Here is a 22093-nt window from a genome sequence, read left to right on the forward strand (position 1 = left end):
AATGTTAGCCAACATGACATAACGGAAGTTTGAAGAAGTGCTTGCTGGTTTGGGGTCCTTCTTTTGCACCAGTGTCATTATCACGAGATGGGCTGCCCTCTCTGAGGATGAAAGACACCTGGAGCAGAGCCAAGTCACCCAAGTCATTCCAGCTAAAACCAGCCCCGATCAGCCAACCTTCAGCCAACTCTCAGATACATGAGTCAACTCAGCTGAGACTAGAAGAATCTCCAGCATCAGCACAGACCCTGGTCTCAGTAAATGCTGCCAAGTGAATGTTAAACCACAAGATTTGGGGCCACTTGTTACACAGCATTTTTGTGGAAAGACTACTGATACAAACACCCATCACTGACTCACCCTACTTCCAGGAAGAGCCCCCATTTTCGACTGGGGAATCCACCTGTCTCCTACTCTTAATCCAGGTGGTTTGGATGACACACGCCTCCACTCTCCCACCCTCAGCCATTCCCCACGGACTACAACCAACTCATTCCATTGCCCTCACTGTAACAATTTGTTCAGAGGTGGGCACATGACAAGGCAAGCCAATCAGAACAAAGCCTGGGATCTTCAGTTATAGAGATGGAAGCGCCAAAGAGATCAATGATCCCCAACCTCCCATTCTACAAGAGAGACAACTAAAGGCATGGGCTCAAGGACCGCCAGCTGGGTAGAAGCAGCACTGGATCTAGGACACAGATCTCTTGACTTTCATCTGGTTAATTTTTCTATTTCCCAGTGCCTCTTCAGACAAGACCACAGGATTCCCTTCAAATGTTATGCCCAACTTCACTCAACAACTTATTAATAAAATCCATATTGAGTGTCTACTATGTGCTGAGGGCACCATGCAAGGTGGTAGGGAAGTTTGAAATGAAGATCTTAAAAAAAAAAAAAAAAAAGATCTAGGTGGCTTAGCATCAGAGGGGCATATTTTCAAAGCAGAAAAATGTTTATTGAATCTTACACAATGGCATTTTCCTGCAAGCAGAGACTCTCCTCCATGCCCTATGGGTTCCCAAAGAAGCTCATCAACTCCAGTGCTCACTGTGTGTTTTTTAAAAGAGGCCAACCTCAGGAGCTGGCGGGATTTGATTTTTATTAAAAAAAAAAAAATCCCCTCCATATCCTCCACCTGCTCTGCACTCTCCTGCTCACCAGCAAACCAATAACCCAAATCAGAACATTGGAAAAGGCTGAATTTCATGAAGTAATGTTTTAAGGTTGCCTTTAGGTAGGTTCTTATCCAAAATGTGTGCACTCCGACAGAATGGCCACCCAAATTATACACTGTCTCCTGCCTTTTGCCTTCTGTAGCATCTCTTGGATGAACATTTATTACTGAGTTACATCAATGATCTTAGACAAAAGAAAGAACTAGAATTTACTAAGTACCTACTATGTACGAGATGTTCTTACCCATTTCATTGACGTTGTCTCATGCAAACTGTCTTAAACATAGGTGACAAGGCAAAACCATCTCCTCTGTGTGACAAGAGGAATTAAGGCCCAGAGATACTGAGTAATTTGGCTGCCACATTTCTCTGCCACAGCTTTAAGTGTCAGGGAGGGACACCAAATCCAAGACTGTCACCTTCAATGTTCCTACTTTCCAGCTGTGGCTCCAGCTCAAACCCTTGACTAGGAAAACAGTTTTATTTCAGCAAACAGCAAAAATACTCATGTTTGGAAGAATGCTGGCATGTGAAATTGGTGTTCTAGGGCAAATCATGTCTAGGGATTGGGTCTTGGAAAAGGTAGGTCCAAACATTAGTATATAGAGAATTATCCGGAAGTTTCAGTTAAAAAAATGAAAAACTAGAAAATGTTGAGACCCCACGTCCAGTGGTCCCAGTTTGTCTGCAGTACGCAGGCCCAGGATTTTCATTAGTATCGAGCATGGCCAGTGACTCTGAGCGCAGTCTGTAAGCCATTCTTTGGAGATTGGGTCCTGGTTCCAGGTCTGAGGTAATTGTCCTGTAAGACTTTGGGCAATCTCATTTATCTCAGGGAACTAGGTTCCCTCATCCAGAAGAGCAGAAGTGTTGGATAAAGGGTATTTTCCTCACTGTCATTAAGGTATATTACTTATATTCTCCTAATGTTACTCCCCCAAACACCATGGAGCATGGATTTTCACGGCTGTTGTTTTGGAAATGGTAGAAATGGGAGTTCAGGGCATGTGAGCGGCTCGTACAAGAGCACATGGTCTGCTTCTGATCCAAGCCATCGTGATCATATCAGTCCTGTACTGACAGTTTCCCCCAAGTTCACTGCTCCAGCATAGCACTGGATGAAGCGACAGGTCAGGTTCAAAGATTCATTTTGCAAAATGACCAGGTTTCAAAAGACATGGATGGCTTCGCACCTCTTAGGAGAGTCCACTGGGCTCGAGATAGTGGTGCTTTCCTGGGAGGGGTTTCCAAGAGTTATTGGGGATAACTCCAAGATTATTGCTCCCAAGGCTGGGTATGGGCAGAGCAGCAGGAGGGGCCACTAGGGGGCGGCGTGCATGGGGAAACCTCAGGTAGAGAAAAATGAACAGTGCCAACGGGGGTGTGATGTTTGCCATTTCCCACCCTGGTAGACTCGTTTCACCAACCAAGGGAGTCAGACGCAATGCAGGTGGAAACAGGAAACCCTCATCTTCAGAGACCTTGCCATTTCTCCTTGGCAGCTACCCCTTCCTTCACCAACCTGCCCAGGTGGCACCCATCCCTCCGCCTACTCCTCCGCTCCTGCCCTATGTTTCCAGAGCGGGTTCCTAGCAACCTTCGTGCCCCTGGATGTTAAGCTGTTAACTGGTTTTCCTGAAGAGAAAAGAGATCAGACATCCAAAGTGTGTGGGAAATGATGTTAGGGTCTGACGCTTTTTGTTAGCACGAGATTTTCCAGAGCCTTTCATTCGCTCACCTGGTAATAGTCCTAATGATACCAGTAATGGGTTTCATGTGGTTATCACTTCCCGAACCCTAGGCAGTGTGACATGTCTTGTACACATTACCTCATCTTCACAACAACCTAGGCGGTAGATGATACCTTTGTCCCCATTTTGTAGATCAGAAAACAGGGGCTCAGAGGGGTTGGCTGACTTTCTGAGGGTCTCGAGAAGACCCAACAAGGAGACTGTGATTGCAACCTAGGTGTGTCTGAGGCTAAGCCTGTCACAGCCCGCATGTGTCTCCCTTTCGAGAAGGTGGCAGGGTGTGGGAGGCAGGGGCGGTCCGAAAGCCCCAACCTTGTTATCATGCCTCATGGAGTCTCCAGCTCTGGAGGCTGGGTGGGGAACACTAGAGAAAGATCAGTGACTCCAGAGGAGCCTGGGCCTGGCCATCCTTAGGACCCCCTCCTCCCCAGACAAGGCCTGATAAATACAGACACTTTTAACAGGACAGGTGAAAAACCGCTTCCAAGCCCTTGCCTTTGCCCTGTCCCAAAATATTTTCTAAATGCATCAGACAACAATAAGCTGATATAAGGACAGGGGTGCTGACTGCCTCCAAATGTTGTCACGGGAATCATAATGGCTTTGTTTTTCACAGGGGAGAGTAAAAAAAGTTTATGCCTCAAATTAGTAGGTCTGTCATGTTCCAAATTGTTTGCATTTCTAAAAATGGATGTTGACACGTGAACAGTTATTATCTAATGCAAGACCCAAAAATCTCCCTCTCTCAAGGCAACAACAGGGTAGTCAAGGGATCCTCTACAGACACGTGGGTCTACAGCTCTCTCTCTCTGGGTGCGGGAGTACAATGAGTCCCCTTCCTTCCCATGCTCCCCTCAGAGCTCAGGTTGCTTCTGAGGGTCTGGGACCTGGTCAGACTCCCCTCTTCAGAAACCTCAGCCCCCAGAAAGAGCCCTGGAGACCTAATCAGAGGGTGTCAGCTTCCCAGCAAGATTTCTCTAGGGCAGTGGTCTTCAGAGTGTGGTCCCCAGACCAGCAGCATCGCCATGGAAACTGTTAGCAACACAACCCCTCAGGTCCCCACCCAAGGTCCCGGGAATCAGAAGCTCTGGGACGAGACCCAGGAATCTGGGTTTTAACAACCCTCCAGGGGAGGCTGATGGTACTAAGCAGCCAAGATGTGAGAACCACTGAGGGCGCACTGTTCCCTCCGCCCCGCTCACAGGCACTCACTCACGACCTTCTACAGTCTCTTTCTTACTTGTCCTTCCGCTCCATTTCCTTCTCTCCATCTTCCACCCACCACAGCTCAGGTCACTGCCCACCTGGGTGACCGCAGGAGCCTCCCAGTGGGTGGCCCCACCTCGAGGCCACCCACCCACCTCCAACTTTGGAGAATGTAGAAATAGTCCTGCCTAGAGCCCTGTGAGACCTTCTAATTTCCCAAGTTCAAGGTCACGGCCTGCCCAGCTGGGTCATCAGAGAATTTAGTGACAACATGATATAAAGGTCCAGCACTCTGGCACACGGTAGGGCGTACAGAGATTCTAGCTACCTTCTGGTCCAGGACCCGGCTGGTTAATTCACAGACAACCTGACCAGACTTCTTAGCATCCAATGCTCACTGTACCTCCTGGGGAAAGTCGAAAACAGTGACAAGGCTAATGGTTCATGAGACCCTGAGCCAATAAACCAACTCGGGTTTCTCTCTCCCTCAGAAGTTGTGGTTTTCTCCCCTGCATTCATTTACCTTGAGTTTTACTGTTCTGTTTGTGCTGCTTTCTGAGAAAAACCATTTCCTGGATGTCTTACCTGGGATGGTGTCTGATAGTGACATTTTCCTTCAGGCAGTGAATACTGAGAAGTGAGGGGGTAGCATATTCTTCAACAACAGCCCCGAGCACAGATACGCCACACACACACACACACACACACACACACACACACAAACACCTACATGCTGGAACTTGGACGGACTTGCAGGGTCACCCAACGGGGACACCTGTGTGGCACCAAGTCACACACAAACACCAGGACTCTTTGTGCCTCCACCGATCAGTGTCAAATCTGACAACACCTGGACGAAAGAGCTAGAAAAAGCTATACAGTACCTTTTGGTGACTTAAGTGTCGCCACTGCCCAGTCACCATCAGAACTTCCTAAAAAAATAACAATCGAGAGATGCTGATCTGCTGGCCGGCTTCCCATGTCCGCTGCGCCCTCACCCCCAGGTGCCGCTGCTGGCAGCCCCAGCTGCAGCCTCCACGGGGCCCCGGGGGACTGGCGAGAGACCAAATGTGCAAATGTGGATCTGCGCACGCGCAGCTCCTCCTGCAAAGCCATGCAGCGGTATCGGGATAACGCCCAACAGAGGGTCAGAAGAAGTCCCCTGAAAAAGTCCTAGATGCTTTCAGTTATGTTAGGGAGAGATTTCTTAGGCATGGATCTGGCTCTGAATTTCAACCCTCTAAGAAAGAAAGGAAAATTTGAGTTGCCTGACCTCACTTTGGCCAAGGACAACACTCCGCTGACAAGAGAGACATTTTGATCCTGTTTTTGGCACACTCCCTTTCCTGAAAAGGGTTGGTGGAGGTGGGGAGAGGGTGGGGAGAGAATTATGAGCTTCAAACCCAAGGTTGGGGCAGTCTCTGCGAACTGCAACTTTATATGCTGGGTGGCAGGTCCCCAAGGGGTAGGGGCTGTCCTCATATATACTCTGTGTTTGAAAAGTACTGTTGAATGAATGAATGAATTCAAGTTTCTCCATGGAGTCACTTTTCCTAATGGAGGGAAATTCCCCTAAATGCTAAAGGGATCAAGCTTGTTATTTGAGAATCCCAGAATGCTTGGAATTCTGTTTATAAATCAGTTTCTCCAAAATTCAAAATTCTTCTTGAATTTCATTTCAAGAGCACTGAAATGAGCCCTTGGGGAATCACACATTATTAGCAGATCCCCCCTGGTGGTCCCTTTCCTAAAGTCAAAGATGGTAAGAAGGGTGATGACTGCACCCTACCTACCCCTGTCTTTGATAGGCCTTCTCCGTAAGACTGGCTTTTACTCAAAGCGGGGCAAACCCACCCAGGTGTCCATGCAGCAGCCTCTGCCCATTGGCTGGAGGCCTAGCCAATCAGCGAGAGCCATTAGCTCCCCTTTCCTTTTTCGGGAATCTACCTGGAAAGCCCAAGTCCTCAGCATTTCTGCACAATTTCCACAGAGATCAGGCTGCCAGCTGAGAGGAGTCACAGGGAACATTCTGTGTGATCTGAATGATTACAGAGCACAGATCCGGCCTCATTTAAACATTTCCGGTTGGCCTCCCAGGCATGCCAGAGGAAGCTCAAATTGCCACATTCCCCCTGCGGATATGAACTCAACACCCTCATCACTCACAACAGAGGGGAAATGACGGGACAGGATAGTGACAAAGTTAAAATTAAGTGAGACCCGCCCGGGACGACTGGATATTTCTTCTCCCTCTGAGCCAGGATCATGGACATCTGGAAATAGTGATGCGGCCCCAAATCTTCCTGTGCGGATGGATACAAGCCTGATGGAGTCACTGATTCACTGAGGCCAAAGAGGCCATCTTACTCCCAAGTCAAGTTCATCACTTGAAGGCAGGAACCATGCCCATGCCGCGGCCAACCCTGCCCCCACTACCCAAGACAGGGCTTAGCTGTGGCAAGCCACTAACACGTTTTCCTTCATAAATCCGCTGAAAATAAGGACACCTAATCAGATGGCACACAAGCTTCCAAATATATACTTAACGTCACATTATGCCTGGTGCCACGAGTGGACATTACAGAAAAATCTGCTGGGTGAACAATTAAACAGTAAAAGGGGATGGATCTAAGGCACTGAGAGGAAAGGAACACGAGGGAACTTTCTGGGTGATGAAATACTTCTTATCCTTACTGGGATGTCAGTTATCCTAGGGCATGTATATTTCAACAATCACACTCTTGTAAAATTATGATCTGCATTATTTCATCACATGTAAGTTATAACTTATCGATGGTAAACTGACTAGACTCGGCAACATGGGAAAACTTTCAACTTCAAGCAAAGAAAAGCAGTATTTTAGTAAGCCTTCCCTCCAAGAAACGGGGGAATGGTACTGCCAATTTTTTGCCTGGTTATAACCTGATGTCAGAAATTGTTCTCTGGAAGATAGAATCATTTCACGGAAAGAACACAGGGTTCTGAACCAGGCAATCCTGAATGTGACTCTTGGCTCTTCCATTTGCTGGATGGGTGACCCTGGGAAAACCGCTGAGCCTTAGTTTCACCATCTGCAAGAATGGGACCAAGACCTCCCTCAAAGGTAGAGTGTTTTGAGAGTTCAATAATGTTAACCCTCTTCCTGCCACAACTTAAGGAAAAAGATTAAACTAGCAGAAGTCAATCCATGACGGAGGCCCTCATGCATCACTCAGGGTTTTCACAAGTGATTCCCACGGCAAGATGGAAGAGGGAGCTCCTGCTATATTGGAGTGCCATGCTGTGGTTCTAAACAGGGCCATTGGAAACTGTAACATGGTTCTGGCAAAATCGTCCTTTGTCTGTCAAATAGCATGAGCAAAAAAATATTTTCTTTTTAAAATTTTAATGTAAAAATGAAGGCACCATAGCATTTGATTGATAATGCAAGGATGCCCTGTGTCTTTCTCTCTTTGAGTAGCTAGGGCTCACTGAAGCATCTAAGCGGGGCGTGGTCAGGAGTTTAACTTTTAGATGCCTAGAGGGAAAAAAAAAAACTGAACTTGGGGCCAAGAGGAGGTAAGTGCCAACATGTGGGCGATCTTGGGTTTGCAGGGGCTTTTTCCAGCTCTGGAGGCGGGAACCACCCCTCCCTGAGCCATCAGGTAAGCCTGGAGGACATTTTCCCAACCCCCCCTGTCTTGTCAACATTGACTTTTGAGGAACCACAAAATGGGTTCTCACATCATAACTACCCCTCACACGGGTGGCTCAAGCCAGGCAAGGCACGGGCTTAATTGAATTTTCAGGTTATATTTCGACTCAATCTCTCACAAGACACACTTCTTATTTTCAATCTGAGTGGAAGATATGTCTAAAATGTTTAAAGCCTCGTTTCTGACTTAGGAAGGAGAGTCAGTTGGATGAAACTGAGGCTCTTTGTGATAGACTGTAGAAGCCATATGGCTCTTCACAGTTCAGGCTAACGATGGGGCCGTGAAGAGGTCTGGCTGATGGCAGGTCCTCAGGACAGCTCAGAAAAGTCATTTGCTGCTTGCTCGCTCACTTGTTTGTTTTATCAGATCCTCAGTGTGACTTGGCTTCCTTGCCTGTCTTTCCCATCAAACTGGGATAAACTGTCCCTCCCCCAAAATGATGGCTGAGCAATTGCATGTTAGTCAAAGTACTGGTCTACCTTGGAGATTCAAGGAAAAATATGGCCAACAAACAACTCCGGTCTGAAGACTTTCCTATGTGGCCGCATTTACTGAGGGTTGACTGTGTGTCAGGCTAAGCATGTTCTGTGCATTGTATCATTAAATATTCCCAACAAAACATTATCTGTCTACTTTTATTCTCTTCATTTTACAGAGGGAGAAACTAAGACCTCAGGATATTAAGTAATCTCTGAAATTACTCTGTGTTTGAAAAGTACTGCTGAATGAATGAATGAATTCAAGTTTCTCCACGGAGTCACTTTTCCTAAAGGAGGGAAATTCCCCTAAAGGGATCAAGCTTGTTATTTGAGAATCCCAGAATGCTTGGAATTTTGTTTATAAATCAGTTTCTCCAAGTTGAATTTCAATCCAAGGGCACTGAATGAAATTCAGTGTCTGGGTGAATGAAATTCAAATGTCTGAGTGAGGTCTTAAACTCAGAGGCTGTGCTCAATTCCACCATCTTGCTGATCATCTCAGGCTCCTGACTTGCTGTGGTACCCATCACACACTATTATTCCCTGATTTTACAAATAATGTTCTGGGAACACTCATTAAGTCCCCACACAAGTTAGTGGGTTCTGGGGATGCACTAATGAATGGGACAGACGTGGTTCATGCCTCGATGGGACCTACAATCAAGGGACACCAGATTAAATGTCTAAAGAATGAATGGATGAATGAATGAATGAAACACATCTCTTTGTACAGAGTCTGACGAAGTTTAGCGTCTGACAGTTCTCTAGTGTGTGCTAACCTGTTACTGACAATTGGACAGTGAACCCCCTGGGAACAAAGACCATTCTTCAGTCACATGCTGTATCCCTGAATCGTAGAGAGAAAGGAGCTTTCTTCAAATATGAATGAGTGTGATTTCAATAAGCAACTAAAATAAAATAAACCAAACCAAACCAACAGTCGCCATCCTTTTCTCTCTGGGTTGGCAGTGAATGGACGGGACATATCTAATGGCCCACAGGTACTCTAATAACTAGAATGAGTGGTATTGTTTCATCTTCTATTTTCAAATTTCCTCATTTTTCATTCCTCATTTTTCACTTGAAGAAGTTGAGGTCAGAGGGTCTCAGTGACTGGCTCAAACTATCCCATGTTCTGGATATTAAAGCTGCCAAGAGAAATTTATTTTGCGGGGGTATTTTTGAACTTGGCAGCTAACCCTAAAGGCTGTCCAAGGCTCTATTTACTGGAAATTTTTGGAAAACGAGTCTGGTTATCAGAGGCTGCTGAGCTTTCAACGGCAAACAATTTTTTAAACAACTCTCCCTGGTGGTAATGATTTCACTAATGAAATGCATTTCATCATCCACACACACATCATGGTGTGAATTATGCCTTAATAAAGAATGCTTCAAAGAACATTTATTATGGGATTTGCATTTCATTTGTGCAGGCAGATGCTGGACACCTGGGTAGGCCACTGGATCAGGCAGTCCCACTGGACCTCCATTCACTAGGAGTCACAAGACCATCAGTGACTCAGATAAAGTTCGTGAACACCCGCGACAGTCACAGAAGGACAGAGAAGAGGAGAGGCACGTCAGCCATATCCAGGATCGAGGAGGGTTTTCTAAATAAGATCCTTCAGAGTTTTCTAGAAGATCAGGGGTTCCTTACAACTAAGCTCTTATTTGATCCATTATGAAGACAAGCTCATTCATTCATTCAGCAAACATTTCACAAGTTCTCCCTTTGGGGGAAGAAAGGGTTACTTAAGGAGGGTAAGATATATTTTCACACTGTAAATTTAATTCTCAGTACAGGATTTGCAAGGTACAGGATCCCTGTAAAAACCCTTGCTAAAAATCAAGGTGCATTATGGGACCATCCACCCATTATTTACCCAAATAGCTACTGAGTTTTGATGTGGGACAAGACACTGGGCCTAAGCTGTTTAGGGTAATGTCACCAGTTCAAAAGGAAAAAGATGTCTGGGCTGATTTTTTTTTTTTTAATGCCAAAAGAAGAATCAAATAGGACCAGCAGATGTCATTTATCACCTAAATGCAAAGCCCAGGAAGGGGGGAGGCACCCAACAGTGTATGAAGGCTTTGTAGCTACATGGGTAGAGACGCCCTGACTCTTTCTCTCCTAGGCAACAGCCCTCAGCTCTTCCTACTGATATCTGAGTCTATTTGAACATGCTTAGAATGCATACGCTGTGCAAACACGGAATATGGAATGGAGGGAATCTGTGGTCGTGGGGTCAATGTACTTGAGGGCTGATTTGGGCGTAGAAATTCAATATGAAATGTGGGAACTGGCACATAAGTCCTTGTGGGGCTTGGGATTTAGAAAAGTCTGTGTCGGTCCACATGAGCTGTGCCCTTGGTATTAGAAATTTGGTTCGTCTGTCTTTAAGTGACTCCATCTAGAAGTCCTAGGAGATGGGGGAAAAATAGGAATTCCTCAAGACCTTTGTGATTCCAATGCTTGCCGAGTTCCCAGTATGCCCCTGGCCCTCTGCTGAGCACCAAAGTGCTTGTTTTATGCCTCTGGTGTCGGGAGACCATGGTCCCCACAAGCATCATAGACCATGACAGTGGCTTTGGTTTCTGGTGTCAGTGTGTAATGGAATTAAGATATTTGACACTGGAATCGATCAGCAAGTGTCTCCCATCCCATCTCAGATGAGGGAAGAAATGAAGACAAATAGCGGATAATAAAAGCAAGCATGGGGTCTGGGAGTCTTGCGTCTGCCTGAAGTTTGGCTTTGCTAGGGCTGTGGCTTCCACCCCACAGAACTCCTACATGATCGATGCGTTCAGGAGCCTGGGCCGCCAGCAGGGTCGTCGTCACATTCCCTCATGTGTGAGCTGGGGTGAGGAGCAGGGGTGTGGGAGGCTAGTGGCAGGAAGGGAGCTCCTGGAGCAATTTAAAACCCATAGGCTGCTTGATCTGGGGCAAATGAAATTAGACCCCTTGAGTCTCAGTCTGCTAATCTGAAAATTGGGATAATAACTACACCCTCTTCTTCGGGTCCCTGTGAGAAGATGCGGTGGGATGTATAAAAGGCCCAGTGCAATGTCTGGCACTTTGATAAGAGCCCAGTTAGCACAAGATCCAGGCAATGCACCCCATCCTGAAGCGTGGAAGCTGCCTGAGGTGGGGGCGTGCAGCCAGCGACGTCTCAGAGATGGGGTGACTGGGGGGCGTGTGACCCACTAGAGGGCAAGGCATTTGGAGACTGAGTGTCCTGGATTCCCTGAGGGTTCATGAGGGCAGACAGTGGATGACGAAAGGGCTGGGCTGTTGGTCGGACGCAAATGAGCCTCCAGGCCCTCCTCCCAGGGAAACGACCCCCACATGTGTCCCTCACTCACCCACCCTGCCCCACGTGGCACTGTAGGACTTGATCCAGTCAAAGAGGAAGCAGCCCAGGGCCTCTGCTTCCCAGCAATCTGGGCCCCAGGTAGAGAGACCAAGAACACGTGTGAGCAAGACAGACAGAGAGGGGGAGAGAGAGAGAAAGAGAGAAAAGAGACAGAAAGGGATGGAGAAAGTGGCAGAGACAGAGAGAGACAAAGATTTTGAGAGAGAAGAAGAGAAAGAAAAGGAGAAGTAGGAAGAAAAAAAGATGACATGATGAGAAAAAAAGCAGTCGGAGGGAAAGGGGAAAAAAAAGCACAGAAAAGTAGAAGAGAAACAGAATAGGACTCACCGACTGCCTTCAAGGAGGCGTACTTGTTGAGCTCTTTGCCCGGTGGCTGCTGCTCGTAGGGGTTGGAGATCTGGCCCAGGCTGGGGTACGAATGGGGATGGCCCATCTGCTGGAGCAAAGGCGAGGTGGGCACTGCGTTGTTCATCTGGGTCGTGTCTGCAAGTGAAGAGAAAGGAGGACATGGTCACAGGTGGAGCCGGACCTTGTACCCATGCCCACCATCGCTGGGTCCCAAACTGCCCACCCTCTGGGGACACAAGAGACAGAGCAGCAATGGGCTCCAGGATCCTCCCTAGAAAGCAGCTGAGGATGGATGGGCTAAGGGTATATATATATATATATATATATATATATATATATATATATATATATAAAACTTCAGTAATAGTCAAGGAAATGCAAGTCGGAGAGTGAGAATGAGAAGCCATTCCTTTGCCAAGAGATGGGCAAACATTACAAGGATGGAAGGGCCACCATACTGGCAAATATGTGGGAAATGGGCCCGTCTCATAACCTCACGCGGGTGCCCAGTTTGCCACATTTGCAGAAAGGAAGGTGGCAGTGGGTCTGGAAATGTAAAGTGAATGTGTACTTGGACCAAACGATACTGCTTCTGGGGACTGAGCCTACAGAAATAGTGTCAGAATACAGAGATATTTGTTCAGAGATGTTTTTTGCACCGTTGTCTATAAAGTGACAAAAAGTGACGAAAGTGCACATGCAGAGAAACAAACTCAACTCCGTAAAGATGGAAATTCTTCAATAAATTACTGTACGTCCATATTACATACACAATGTACATTCATACGATGGGATATTCTGCAGCTGCTAGGGAAAAAATGAGTTTAAAAACGAATTAACTCTAGGGGTGCCTCGGTGGCTCAGTCCGTTGAACCGCGGACTTTTGATTGCGGCTCAGGTCGTGATCTCATGGTCGTGGGATCGAGCCCTGTGCCAGGCTCCTCGCTCAGCAGGGTGTCTGCTTCTCTCTCTCTCTCAAATTAATTAATTAAATAAATATTTTTAAAAAAATTAGTTAACTCTATATATGCCAACCTGGCTAGTTTTTTGGGGGGTCCTTTTGTTAAGGGAGAAAAAGCAAATGTGAAAGTAATGCATCTTTGTTAAAGAAGAGGAAATCTATGCATATTGCTTGCATGGTGAGATTTGCAAAAACAGAAAAAGAAATCTGCCAAGGCACACGAACCAAGTATTGGCTACTTAGAGGGAACGGGATTCGTGGGGAGAGAGGTTCAAGACGTCTACTGGGAGACAATAGTCTCAGAGCTGAGATCCAGAAATCTAGATGTGTTTATACTTGTGGGTGGAAGTGGAGGGTGCTGGGGAAGGTGCTCAGGTCAGAGGGAAGGGCATGGCTACAAGCCCTGAAATTGGAGGGGATGCAGAGTTAGGAGTACAGGATGCCCCCTCACGTGGCTGCAGAGCGGGAGTGTGAGTCAAGTGGAAGGAGGAGGGGCTGGACAGGCTGGCGGGGCCCAGGAGACCTTGGGAAGGGTTCCCCATCACCCCGATAGCAGTGGGATGGGCGGAGTGAAGGGGAGAGTGAGGCAAGGTGGAGTCCAGATGAGGCGATTATGGCCCAGTTTCAGGCAGGAAATACGGGTTCTCGCCAGCTTCATGAAGCCCTCGGCCAGATCCAGAGAAACATGGCAATGGGTGCTGGTGCTGTCTTGAGAGATCCCTGTTACTGAGCATGCGCACCCATTCCCCAGCTGCTGTGTTGGCTGTGCACAGCTCCTAGCTGCCCCCCACACCCAGGAAGTTATTCTCGGGAATCACTGCCCTGGCTTTAGTGTCTTTCATGCACCTCACCCTCAACACCTGGGGTGGTCGGCCAGCACAGCCTAGCTGACATTAGGACATGCAGCACACAGACCAGCCCTCTGCCTCAAGGTTGGGATGCTTTATGAGGTAATGGATGCTCCAGAGCTCCCAGGGATTAGAATAAACCACGTTCTTTCGTAAAGTGCCGGACTGTAAACAGTTCAGTCTTTACAGGCCACACAGTCTTGTTACAAACACTCAACTCTGCCCTTGTAGCAAGAAAGCGCAGACATGATGTCAATGAGCGGGTGTGGCTGTGTACCAATAAAACTTTATTTATAAAAACAGGTGGCTGCTAGTTTTGGTCCAAGGGCCATAATTTGACCGCCCCTGGTCCAGATTTTATCTGAGATGGAGACCCCATCCTTGAGCGGCTCCTTTATCTTTCCTGTTTTGTTTCCATTACAACTTGAGAGGGGCGTGTGTGTGCGTCTACGTCTGTGTGTCTGTGTGTGTCTGTTGCACTCCCTCAGTCTCACACACCTGCCCCCCTCCCTCAAGTGCTGTAAAAGTGCTGCTTCTACACAATGCAACCCATGACAGATACGGAGTATGTCTGGCTTTAGAAACCAGTACACCCATATGGAAAGAGGCAGGGAGACTACAGCTGAGACACAGAGATAAGAAGAGCACTTCTATTACTGCACATGCACACAAGACCACTGCACAGTGGTTGGGTTACCAAACATATGCCACATAACCCAGCCTCTGGCCAACATGGGAGGAAGGGGGTGTATCCCTCTGCAATGATAGCTTCTTGGCAGAGAATCAGCAGGGGGCCAGGAAGGCCCAAGCTTAATGAAATCATGGAGGAGGTGTTGCATAAGGTAGAACTTTTGCTGAAGCATGGACCCCAAGATCCTCTGACATGTTCCTCTCCAGAACAATCTGCTGGAGAGGTCTGTCTGCTCTCTCTGGGCATGTCAGGCCAGACATGTTTTATGCCCAAATGCTGGTCCAGCAGGAACAGTTACCCTAAGTTCTCGCTGTGTGCTGGTTTTGTGGTTTTGTTTTGTTTTGTTTTGTTTTGTTTTCCACAATCTCTTTTTCTCTGGACAGATACTAGCTGTGTGTGTTCAGAGCTAGTAAGTCCTCTGGCACAGTGCGCCAGGTGCATCTGAGTCATGTGATGAGCCGCCCATCATGGTGACTATCTTAGTCTAGGTTTTCCCAGAAGTCACTGAGATAAGGACTCAAACAGGAGCAAATCTGGGAGGGAGGCTCAGGGGATACTGTAGAAAAGGGGTAGGAGAGGAAGACAGGGAAATGAAAGCAGACACAACTTCAGTGAACTAGAGACTAATCCTATTTTGGAATTCCGGTAAATGGTGTTGAATGCCTGTCTCAGAATTCTGTCACCCTATAGGGAAGTGAGTCCCTTACTATTTATTTCTACACCAATTCCCTTCAGTCATCAGATGACGGCTGCTTCCGGAGGACAGTAAGGCCTTAGCACTTGCAACCCTCCATGTTCCAGGGGGCAGAGTGTGCTCTGGCACCACAGAAATTCTTATTCAGATGTGTAAGAGCTGGTATTTGGAAATCAGGCCAGTAACTCACGCCTCTGGCCACTGAAGTGAGCATGGGATCCAAATTGGACAAATCACGATGCCTCCTTCTCAGACGAGAAGCAGGCACGTGATCTAGGTGGGACCAATCAGAATGCTTCCTTGAGTTTTTCTATCTGGAACCTTTGGAGTAGAGGAGCCAGGAGGTCATGGATTCAAGTGAGTTTGAACCTGCCATGTGGAGAAGCTCTTTACTGTGAAGGAATAAGGACAATAGGAGGAAAGCAAAGAAAATAGGGAAACCCCTTTCTAATAATCTAGTATGCTTCAAGGTTACTGTCCTTTGCAATGTAGAGTTTGGACTAGTATAATTGTGTGGATTCCCTCAGGGAAATGAAGCTGACCAGAGGGGAGGCTGCCTATGTGGCTATAAAAAAAAGGCCTGGGGATTATGTCAAGATGTAAAAGGCATTGCTCCTGGGTATTCTACAGAGATTTAGAAGAAATTTCAATTGGCCTCAGTAGTACATTGGGAATGCCCAAAGACATTCATAAGCTAATTTACTAATGTCTTTATGGCAAGTCCTGTTTTTTCACCCCTGGAAGTAAATCCCAAACATGAGCCTCGTCTAGTTAATGAGCTGACTTCTGTCAAGCCCACCCTTTCTCCCAAATCCTTGCTCCCTTAATCCTAGATCCCACCCACTAGGCTCAAATTTCGTTTCCAGGCCTGCCAGGGGAAATGTTAAACACTTCATTAAAGAAAATAAAAAAATCTGTACTGATGTTCCTCATCTCTTGGGACAGTCCTTTATATTATTCAACAGAATATTTAATACGCTATTATAAAGTATTTGCTTCTGGATGATTTCTCCCAAGTCCTGAGCTACCCCAAGGGCAGTGAGTGGTTAGTTAATATAAGTAGGCCTGACCAAGATGGCCTACCAAAGGAATCCCTCACAAAAGAAGAGATGGGGCTGCCCCAAAGTCACATTCCTGCTATCACAAGCAGCGCCACAGGAAGCAAATTTCCGGCCGTTTTAGAGAGCCATTTTGTGCTCGCTTCCAGACATCGAATATTCACAAATATTGAAATCCAGTCTCAGGGCAGCAATCAAGAATTATTAAACAGACATTTGTGACTGGGTTTTTTAAATGTTATTTTCATTTTACTGAACGAGAAGATGGAGTAGACCTGGCAACCCAGATTCTCTATGAGTTTTGTTCAAATATATCCAGCCGAGGAGGAAAGACCAAAGTCTAGATGGGAAGCCAGCCCAGCTTGGTATCTAAGCAAAACGGAACAATAGGGTGAGGGAAGAGCAAAGAGTGGGTATGATCTGTCCTTGCCAATAGAGGTGAGAAGAAAAATAAGAGAGATGGAGAGTATGTAGGTATAAGTGTATTTGCATATATATTTTTATGTGCATATGTATACATACACATATGTATATATTAACTACCTATTTATCTCTCTATGTATATCATTTAATTTACATAGTCGTGGCCATAGAAAGCATCCAGTTGGACCAACACTGTCTTGCCAACACTGTCCTGCTCTTCTCTTGTAGACACACTTTGGTCCCAGAGATATCATACCCACCTTCACCTCTGCAGAAAGGTACTTCCTACCCAATGCCACAAGAAAAAACTTTCCCTGCCTCATTATAATTTTGCAACTCATTCTGACTCTTAGAAATAACTAACAAGGACTTGCTGTTCTGGGATGCTGTTTTCCAACAAGAGCCTCGGTCAACAAACAAGAAGTTGATGATGTCCCTGTGCTCTCCTTCCTAAGACAGAAGCGGGGTCTTATGTATTTAACACTCATTTTCAAAGAAGAGTGAGATAGAGCTACTCCAATTGGAAGCACCTGGCTGACTTACCCCAGGTAACTGCTGTGTAAGTACCATTATATGTGCTATACCTTAGTCACTAAACAGAAATAAAATAAATGCAATTCAGATAGAGTCAGCTAAGGTAAACAATGCTCAGTTGCAAACACTGGGAGGATGCTGTGGGCTTCTCCGTGTGGAAGAGACAAATAACAACTATCAGAAACTGGACCAATTTGACTGCTCTTGGAAGAAAAGCAATAATAGCCAGTCTTTCAAGGCACATCACAGGAAGAACAGCTCAGAAAGGCACAAGATGGTCAAACGGTGCTGTTTTGGGGTGTGTACGCTATGTGCCTGGCTTGGCAAGGAATTTCTCATGCACTATATCTCTAATTCCTACATCAACCCTACAAGGTAGAGATCTATAGACAATATATCTTTTAAAATAAGGTTTTCACTGTAGAATGGTTTTAGATTGATAAAAACACTTCCAAGATGGCACCGAGAGGGGCATCTGGGTGGTGCATTCAGTTAAGCATTTGATTCTTGGTTTCAGCCCAGGCCGTGCTCTCAGGATTGTGAGACTGAGTCCCACATCGGGCTCCACGCTCAGCATGGCATCTGATTGACATTCTCTCTCTCTCTCTGCCCCTCCCCACCATGCTTGCTCACTCTCTCTCTCTCCCCCTAAAATAAATAAATTAAGAAAAAAAAAAAAGATGGCATTGAGAATTCCCACCCCAGACCCAGTTTCCCCTGTTACTGACATCTTGTGTTGTATGGTACAAATAATGAACCACTTTGATAAATTACTATTAAGAGAAGTCCACACTGTATTCAGGTTTCCAAAGCTTGGACCTAATGTCCTTTTCCTGTTCCAGAATCTCATCCAACTACCACATTAAACGTAGCCATCATGTTTCCTTAGGTATCTCCTGGTTGTTAGTTTCTTAGACTTTCATTGTTTTTGATGATTTTGATAGTGTTGAGGACTGCAGGCTAGGTATTGTGTAGAGTGGCCCTTGAGTGGAATTTGTCTGATGATTTTCTCATGATTAGACTGAGGTTATGGGTTTGGGGGAGGAGAACTGTAAAGTGACATTCTCATCATCACCCATCAAGGATATACACTATGATGCCTTATCACTGTTGATGCTAACCTTCATCACCTGCCTGAAGTAGTATCTGTCAAGTTTCTCCCACTGTAAAGTTACTCTATTTTTTTTTACTCTATTTTTTTTTTCTCTTTTCATGCCATACTCTTTAAGCCACTCTGTACAACCCACACTTTAAGAGCAAGGAGTTACGTTCCACCTCTCTGAGGACAGAGTTTCTACATAAATTATTTAGAATTCTTCTTCATAGGAGACTTGTCTCTTTTCCCCTACTTAATTATTCAAAAACTTTCTTATATCAGTGGACACATAGACATGAATTTTATCACTTTGGGTTATAAACCAATACTGTTTTATTTGGGGTTTTTGTTGTTGCTGTTGTTCTTGTTTGTTTGTTCAGATTGTTCCAGATTTGGCCATTGGAAACTCTCAGTTGGCTCCTATGGCCCCCTTTCAAGAGCTTCCTTGTTCTCTAGCAATACAAGTTACTCTAGGTTCATCTTGTACATTCCCTGTCCAGTGCTAGAATCAGCCATCTCTCCAAGGAGCCTTGGTTGTTTATTTTGTAGAATGGTTTCAGCAACCAAGATCTGGGTGCTGGGTGTGCTCATTGCTTTCTGGTCTCTCTCTCTGCAGACAGAGTAAGGAAATCATGTGTGTATACTAACTCATATGTATAGGTGTTTAAAAATATTTATATATTAACCATCTGTATCTACTTTATGCTAAACATGAGTTCATCCTGGTATCTCTAACTGTAATCCATCATCACATGTATCATTCTTGGCTCCTCCTCTTGCTTACGGGTAAGCACTCACACCAACAATAAGAAACATGGTTTCTGTTATCCACCAGCCATTGACTCAGTTAAGTCCAGTATACATGTCTAGCAATATCAGAATTATGAATCCATATTCCCATGGGAAACGACTGTAGCAACTACAGCACAGTCTTAAGGACAGTGGATTTGTCAAATTATTAATGTATTTTTCTCTTTTGTCTAATGACGTACACGATGGCCATGGCGTCTACATGTCTGGGTAAGGCTGGGAAATTAGGATTTATAACAGAAGAAACATGCAGAAAAATGATGATGATGATGATATTGATTAATGATGAAGATGGTGAAGACACACTTATATACATAATACACAAAGGGGTGTTATTAGGTACCAGGCACTTTTCTGTACCTGAACTAATCCAATAATTCATAGAATTTCTATGAGATACTATTCTTTTTTCTTTTTTTTTTTAAGATTTTATTTATTTATTATATAGACAGAGATCACAAGTAAGCAGAGAGGCAGGCAGAGAGAGAGGAAGGGAAGCAGACTCCCTGCTGAGCAGAGAGCCCGATGCGGGGCTTGATCCCAGGACCCTGAGATCATGACCTGAGCTGAAGGCAGAGGCTTTAACCCACTGAGCCACCCAGGTGCCACTATGAGATACTATTATTAAGCCCATGTTGCAGAGGAGGAAATCTAGGCACAGAGATATCACTTGCCCAAAGTTACACCATTTGCATATAGTAGAAAGACATAGCCTTCTGACTCTAGAATCTGTGCTCTTGGCCACTTCCTTATTGGGCCTAAGGTAGTTAAATTCAAATTTCTAACATTCAAAAAATCATTCTGCAGCCAGACAGTGATATAATTTTAAGTCACATGACTGACTTTGGGAAGCCTTTTTTTTTTCCCCTCAATTTCTTTTTTTTTTTTTTTTTAGTTTTTAAAATACAATTTAATATTAAATTCTAATATAGTTAACATTCAGTGTTATATTAGTTTCAGGTGTACAATATAGTGATTCAACACTTTCGTACAACACCCAATGCTCATCACAAGTGCACCCCATAATCCCCATCACCTATTTCACATCCTCCCACTCACTTCCCCTCTGATAACCATCAGTGTGTTCTCTATAGTGCAGAGTCTGTTTCTTGATCTCTCTTTTTTTCCCCTTTTGTCTTTTTTTGGGGGGATGGGTTGTTTCTTAAATTCCACATATAAGTGAAATCATATGGTATTTGTCTTTCTCTGGCTGGTTGATTTCACTTAGCATAATACTCTCTAACTCCATCCATGTTGCAAATGGCAAGATTTCATTCCTTTTGATGGCTGAATAATCTTCCATCGTATATATCTACCATACCTTCTTTATTCATTTATGTAACAGTGAACACTTGGGCTGCCTCCGTAATTCGGCTGCTGTAGATAAAGCTGCTGTAAACATAGGGATACATGAATCCTTTAGAATTAGCGCATCCCTTTTAACTACGCAATAGTGTGATTATTGGATCACAGGTAGTTCATTTCTAACTTTTTGAGGACACCCTCCCCCATACCTTTCTCTCCATTCTTTAGCATATTAAGGACCGGATTTGGATTTGGCAGGCAAGACCATCAGAGTTTTTGTCAAGGGCAGACCAGTGAAGCAAAAGGATAGGAAGCCTGCCTCCTCTGATTCTAGGGAAATGAGAAAATGACAAGGAAATAGAGGAAGAGATGAAGGAAATGTCATTCAACTTTCCCTCGTTGGTTGGGGAGAACGATGGATGAGGGAAATGCTGAGGGCAGGGATCTCTCATTTCACTCCTGGGTTTGGAACTCTGGGAGGAACTCAAAGTAAAAAAGCTCTGAACTGTAAGGTAGCAGCCAGTTAAGACACGAAGTGGGATGACCTCACTACCAGACTTCCTAGTTGACCTTCCTCAGGGAGCCTCATATACCAGATGGTTTGAGAGCAGGGATCCTGCTACAGAACCTTTCACTGGTGGGCAGTGGGTTTCACATGGTGGCATGGAGTGTGTCCTTTTAATTTATTCTACTCTCCTTTGTCTCCCAAGCAGATGGTTATCATGGACCAACTCAGACAAAAGTCACAAAGTCAGAAAGGCCAAATAGAAAACCACTTTAACCATATTAAGGCGCGCGCGCGCGCGCGCGCACACACACACACACACACACACACACACACACACACATACTCTATTTCTCAAGGTATTGCAGTCCTAATTTACACAGAAGGAAATCGAAGCCCAGAGAGGTTGATGTGCTTGCCCAAAGTCACACAACATGTTAGTAACTGTCAGGATTTGATCCCAGGTTTGTCTGATGGCAAAATGGGTGCTTCCTCCACTAAGCTGAGCTGCCTCTAGCAAGGACAAGAAGAAACTAGAGGCTCAGCACTGAACCTTCTCTATGGAAAGAGACTCTTCTGTCTTGAGTATCTTCCTTCTTATAAAATTTCCCCCTCAGACCACTAAACCGCTGGTCAGATCTATGTCTTTTTGTTTCCTTCTTCATACAGAGAACAGAACCTACTGTTATAACCCAGGGAATGAGCAGGATTCCCCTCGAACCCTATCCTGAGAATCCCTTACTGCCTTGTGGACTGCACCTGTGCCCTGACCTCTCCATCCTGCTCACTCATCTGTTCCTCCTCATGTATTCGAGTGTCTGCGGTGTCCCAGGTATTCTGCTTCGTGGACAAGTCCTAGCTCCTGCACCGCCTACTAATGAGAGGAACTCAAAACGTTTCCCCAAAGTTTTTTTCAACACCCAAGAGGTTGCCTGGACCACGAGGCCATGTTGGTCCTGCCCAGCTTTCTCCTTCATCCGTGCCCTCCCCAACATCCTCTCTGTGCCTGAAAGGACAGTTTTGCAGCCAGACCGTGGTCCCAGAGCCACAGGCAGCAGCATCTGCCATGACATAATGAAGTAAGAATGGAATTTTGACTCAGTCAGCTCTGGATTCAAATTCTGGCTCTTCTCTTTT

At 45.5% G+C, this 22093-nt stretch overlaps 1 protein-coding gene across 1 annotated transcript in view; it reads right to left on the reverse strand.

The window, feature by feature from the left end:
- LOC111156246 (shisa family member 9) overlaps positions 1-22093 on the reverse strand; it is a 275581-nt gene that overhangs the window by 12768 nt on the left and 240720 nt on the right. The window contains exons 3-4 of the mRNA XM_022517003.1: positions 12011-12166; positions 5020-5067 (exon numbers count right to left, since the gene is read on the reverse strand). Coding sequence (XP_022372711.1) covers positions 5020-5067; positions 12011-12166 — 204 coding nt within the window. The remainder of the gene's footprint in view (positions 1-5019; positions 5068-12010; positions 12167-22093) is intronic.

The sequence above is a fragment of the Enhydra lutris genome, unplaced genomic scaffold (genome assembly GCF_002288905.1).
Source record: "Enhydra lutris kenyoni isolate GAN:26980312 unplaced genomic scaffold, ASM228890v2 scaffoldscaffold45, whole genome shotgun sequence".
NCBI classification, from domain to species: domain Eukaryota; kingdom Metazoa; phylum Chordata; class Mammalia; order Carnivora; family Mustelidae; genus Enhydra; species Enhydra lutris.